We start from the raw sequence: 5,457 nt of genomic DNA on the forward strand, positions 1-5,457 counted from the left end.
ACCCTAGTCAACAATCTCCCTCCCGACCTTTGAGGGCTCTGTATAACAGGAACAGTGTGCCTCCGACTGGATGGTTTGGCAGTTCATTCCAGGGTCAGTTGGAAGTCGGCCATCCAGGAACGGGGCGGAGCCACAATACCAGAAGTCATCACCTTAATGCGGTAGGCGATGTGTCAATCAGTGATTGGAGGATAAGTGATTGCACTCGCTACCGAAGGGGGCATGACTGAGGGTATATCAGGGGATGTGGCCAAGCAATCTGTTCCTTGTGTTATGTTTACGAACAGACTTATGAGGAAAAACCAGTGTACCAACCATGTGTTTGTGTTTTGTTTTGTCAAGTCGAAAAATTGTTTTGTTTGTCATTGTTAGACGGCTAAGTTATCTGGGAGCTGTTGCTAGAAGTCAGTTTCCAAACCCGGACTTCACTTCAGCACTGTGCACATTACTTGTATTTCACCACCTACACTATGAGCACTCACTCTGGACTTGTGACCGTGTTGTGTTTGTGTGTGTTATATTCGTATCTTATTATTTCTGACTGAACCCCATTGTTTTGCACGGAGCGATACAAATTGCTGTGTAGAGCCTGTGCTTATTACCTTACCTTCCCCCTTACACAGCGCCCTTTCTGGTTGGGAGGTTTACAGCATTGACCCTTTCTCTCTCCATCACAATCTCATTTCAGTGACTTTGGTTAGTAACCGAAGTTGATAGATTTTTATACAAATTAATATAAATGCCTGTTAAAAAGAGCTGTGCTTTGTTTACATGATTTTAAGCAAGTCTCCTTAATATCCTATTTTCATTGAGTTTCAAAAGGGTACCATTGTTCTAAATAGCCTCTCTGTTTCCAGAGGCTGGTTTCTGGTGTGGAGATCTTCCTCTTAGCAGGTTGTGCTCTCCCATTGCCTGAAATTATCTGAGGCCTCACAGTGCGATGCAGCTGCTATGAGGTTTCTGTTTGTTTGTACTTGTGACAGAGAGAGAAAGAATCAGAGCTGTCAATCTCCCTTCTGACCAGAAAGGGCGCTGTGTAAGGTTGGTGGTATGCTTCCCCCTAGACAGGTCGACTCGGAAGTCGGCCATCTTGACGGAAGCGCGTAGCTGCATGTACATGAAATGACTCCCTTGCGATCAGCTACAGGGCAGGCAGCGATTGGAGAAACCCTGGCACCGGGCCGATTGCAGGGAGGAGTACAAAAGGGACACATCTACATAAGTACGGCTGGAGCTATTGTTTATGAATGAATGGTGTTACGTCTTTGTTAGTTTTTGTGTTCCAGTGGGGGAGTAAATAAGCTGGAGCTGCCACCACAGAGCCAGCACAAAAACCTTGAGCACTATCCTCACTGCACAGCACAGACGACGCACCACAATTCCCCGGATTTTGAAGAGCACAATTCCGTGCACCGTGGATTGGGACTGTAATACTTGTGTACTTTTTGTTTATGTTTGCAAGCTCGCCGTGTTCCCCCTGATACCATAGTTGGCAGAGGGGCAGCCCTTTTTTTCCTATTCAAAATAAACACGGACGTAGGGGGTCCCGAGTGGTGCATCCAGTAAAGGTGCTTTGCGTGGAGTGCAGGATGCGCTTTATAGTCTGGATGTCGCGAGTTCGAGTCCAGGCTATTCCTTTGCCAACCGAGGACAGGAGCTTCCAGGGGGTGGCGCCCTGGGAAGGGAGGGCTAGGTCGGCCAGGGTGTCCTCGGCTCACCGCGCACCAGTGACCCCTGTAGTCTGGCCGGGGGCCTGTGGGCTTGCCTGTGAGGTGCGTTGTGGGGGGTGTCAAGGTGGCTCTCCATCGTTGCCCTTATGGTGTTCTTCAGCATCTCTGGCAGGATGTAGTCGAGTGGGAAGGGGATGAAGGGGAAGCCAGCCGCCACGTGGTCGTTGATTCGAACCCGGGAAGAGCTCCCGTAGTGGTGCTCACACAGACGCTGAACAAAATCCACCCACTTCTCAATGATCTTCTTCAGGGACAAGCAAGTGCAGATGATCCCCACAAAGTCAGGATTATCCTCGTGGTGAGTTGCCAACATCCGGATTCCCAGACGGGATGTCAGGGTGGTGTCTAGAAAATTCCTGATCAGAGCTTTGTCCTGGATGTGCTTACGGCTCTCCCTGAACCCTTCAGCCAGCATGGTCACCACGTCCTTGTGGTCATTCAGGAGCTGCCGCACTAGCTTGCAGTAGCGCCCCTCTGCCTCCAGGTCAGTGATCGGGGGGAAGTCCGACAGCATGTGGTAAGCCCTGATGTACAGCTCATGCACCTGCAGGATGGTGGGGTTGCAGCCGATGATGAAAGGCAGGCTGCGGAACCCTTTGACGCGGTGGGCAATGCACACAGGCAGCTCCATGTGCAGGTACTTGGCACTGCTCAGCACATGACTGCCATCTGGAGACTTCCCCGAGTAGAGCATGGTGGCAGGGGTCAGGCGGACGGAGGGCTTTTCTGCACAAACATCGATAGCAGACTGGTTGTAGAAAGAGGTAACTGTCTTGGATCTCTCGCGAGCTAGTTCGTTGTAACCCGTCGAGGTGGACCGGAACCTCCTGCAGCCTATGGTGTCGGTGTCGGCGGCAACAACAGGCTGCAGAACCCGGGAGCTGGTAGCCAGTGACACCCTGGCGACCCCCCGACTCACAGCACCAAGTGCCCCAAGAGCTCTACCTGCAGCCACACTGTACCGCATCCTGAATAATTATTTAACCGGTCCCCGGTTCAAATCCCACCTCAGCCACTGACTCATTGTGTGACCCTGAGCAAGTCACTTAACCTCCTCGTGCTCCGTCTTTCGGGTGAGACGTAATTGTAAGTGACTCTGCAGCTGATGCATAGTTCACACACCCTAGTCTCTGTAAGTCGCCTTGGATAAAGGCGTCTGCTAAATAAACAGATCATAATAATAATAATAAAAAAAAACAGTAACTTATTTTTTCAACGTGAACTCGCTCTACCAAGTCACAATGGTAGGTTTTTTTAAAAAAAATATATTTTCTGTATTTCTCCCTGCCACAACACACGATCTTCGCTCCATATCCCGCACCAATACAAACTGCCCATGTCTGTTCAAGCATCGCTCACACACGTATTGTGAATGGTCGTTCTTTCATAACCTAGTATTTAAGACAAACAAACTTATTTTAAGGGTGCTAAATTTAATTAACATTTTAGCTTGTACAGTGTGGAGTACTGGTTAGGGCTCTGGACTCTTGACCGGAGGGTCGTGGGTTCAATCCCAGGTGGGGGACACTGCTGCTGTACCCTTTAGTAAGGTACTTTACCTAGATTGCTCCAGTAAAAACCCAACTGTATAAATGGGCAATTGTATGTAAAAATAATGTGATATCTTGTATCTTGTAAGTCGCCCTGTATAAGGGCGTCAGCTAAGAAATAAAATAATAATAATAATAATAATAATTAAATAAACTCCTGTAAAAATTATATCATGCAGCTTCACAATAAACCATTTGTTAATGGTGCAGGCCAGTTACTTTAAATCTCCAGCTTACCTTTCATCCTGGCAACTCTTTCTTTCACTCTTCTTTGCCTCCCCTTCCCTGGAGCCTGAGTGACAGGCCTTGTCTAAGGGGTGGTACTTCAGCAGAGACACAGGCTGCTGCGTTCCAGATTCAGTGATTCTTTCCTCATAATATTACAAATATTGTTTTATTTAAATCTTTTTATTGTATTCCTCACGCTAACTGTCTGCCATCTTACTTGTAGTTAGATCCGAACCTAACAGCGCTCTGGAAGAAGCCATCTACTAGTCAGGTCTGTATCCTCCACCCCACTGCTCCTACTGTGCCTTTTGTCTTGCTTGTCCTGCTATGACTATCTCTCACATCCCTGTTCTGTCCCCCCGTCCTCGTCCTCTGCCCTCCCTCCGCTGCTGCTCCTCCAACCCCTCTAAGCTCATTTCTCTGCCTCTCCCCCCCTCCCGCACACTCTCTGGTGCACTCTGGAACTGTCACTCTTCTGCTAACAAAGCTGATTTCATCTCTGCCTTTGCCTCCCACCTCTCGCTCGATTTCCTTGCTCTTACTGAAACCTGGCTGTCCCCTGATAACACTGTTACTCCTGCTGCCCTGTCCTCTCTCTACGTCCTGTCCCATACCCCGCGTCTCAATGGACGGGGAGGTGCGACGGGTCTTCTCCTCTCTCCCTCCTTACTCTTTTCTGTCCCCTCCGATCTCACCTCCCTCTCTGTCAGTACCTTTGAATTTCATGCAGTCCAACTAACCTCTCCCTGTCAACTCCTGTACCACCCCCCTGGGCCTCTCACTCACTTTCTGGATGAACTCGACTATCTACTCTCCTCCCTCCCCTCTCTGTCTACCCCGACTGTCCTGTTGGGTGACTTCAACATCCATCTCTCCAACCCCAGCCACTCTGCTGGATTCCTCCCTCTCCTTCACTCCTTCGACTTCTGTCTCTCTCCGTCCCCTCCTACCCACAAAGCTGGCCGTCAACTGGACCTCACCTTCTCCAGGGCCTGCTGCCCCTCCAACCTCTCTGTCACCCCCCTGGACCTCTCTGATCACTATTTCATCTCTTTTTCTCTGTCTCTCCCCCCTCTCCCTGCTCCTCCTACCCCCACTGTCACCTCTCGCCGTAACCTCCGATCTCTCTCCCCCTCTGTCCTTGCCTCCACTGCTCTCTCTCACCTCCCTCCTATCGACTCCTTTTCACAACTCTCCGTAGACTCTGCTACCTCCACCCTCTTCTCCCCACTCACCTCCTCCCTCGACTCCCTCTGTCCCCTCACCTCCCGACCTGCTCGCCCCTCCCCACGTAAACTATTCTCTACCTTCTCCTCCCTCCTAAACCCTCCCCCCTCCTCCTCCCTCCTCTATCTCCCCTGACGACTTTGCCTCCTTCTTCTCTTCTAAAATCTCAGATATCCGCAAACTCTTTAACACCTCTCCCTCCCCCACACCCCCTCCTGCTTCAACCCCTACACCCACTACATCCCCTACTAACTCGCCCTCCCTCTCCACCTTCTTGCCCCTCTCAGACTCTGACCTCTCCTCCCTGCTCCAGGGTCACAAACCCACCACGTGTGCCTTGGACCCCCTCCCCACTCACCTCTTTCAAGCTGCTGCTCCTGCTCTACTCCCCTTCATCTCCTCACTCCTCAACACCTCTCTACTTTCTGGTATCTTTCCCTCTGCCTTCAAAAAAGCCTCTATCACTCCCCTCCTCAAAAAACCTACCCTCGACCCCACCTCCCTCCAGAGCTACCGTCCTGTCTCCCTCCTACCCTTCCTCTCCAAAACCCTCGAGCGGACTGTACACCGCCAGCTCTCTGCTTTCCTGTCCAACCACTCTCTGCTTGACCCTCTCCAATCTGGCATGGAGCAACCTCCACACCTCACCCTCTCTTAACTGGAGTCCCCCAAGGGTCAGTCTTGGGTCCTCTCCTGTTCTCTCTCTACACCCGCTCCCTGGG

The 5,457-nt window shown here is 50.8% G+C and overlaps 1 protein-coding gene across 1 annotated transcript; it reads right to left on the reverse strand.

Moving 5' to 3' along the window:
* Positions 1-930: 930 nt before the first annotated feature.
* On the reverse strand, positions 931-2,878 carry LOC117418356 (3-methyl-2-oxobutanoate dehydrogenase [lipoamide] kinase, mitochondrial-like). Its single transcript, XM_034031311.3, has 2 exons — positions 1,766-2,878; positions 931-973 (listed from the first exon to the last, which is right to left on the reverse strand). Exons 1-2 carry the CDS (start codon positions 2,695-2,697, stop codon positions 931-933), a joined length of 975 nt encoding a protein of 324 aa, XP_033887202.1. The 5' UTR covers positions 2,698-2,878.
* Positions 2,879-5,457: the final 2,579 nt, after the last annotated feature.

The sequence above is a fragment of the Acipenser ruthenus genome, chromosome 13, assembly GCF_902713425.1.
Source record: "Acipenser ruthenus chromosome 13, fAciRut3.2 maternal haplotype, whole genome shotgun sequence".
Lineage (NCBI taxonomy): Eukaryota > Metazoa > Chordata > Actinopteri > Acipenseriformes > Acipenseridae > Acipenser > Acipenser ruthenus.

Coding starts and splice junctions, on each gene's coding strand:
- LOC117418356 (XM_034031311.3), bottom strand. CDS start 2,697: ATGCGGTACAGTGTGGCTGCAGGTAGAGCTCTTGGGGCACTTGGTGCT. Junction 974..1,765: donor CCCCACAACGCACCTCACAG/GCAAGCCCACAG, acceptor CTCTGTCACAAG/TACAAACAAACAGAAACCTC.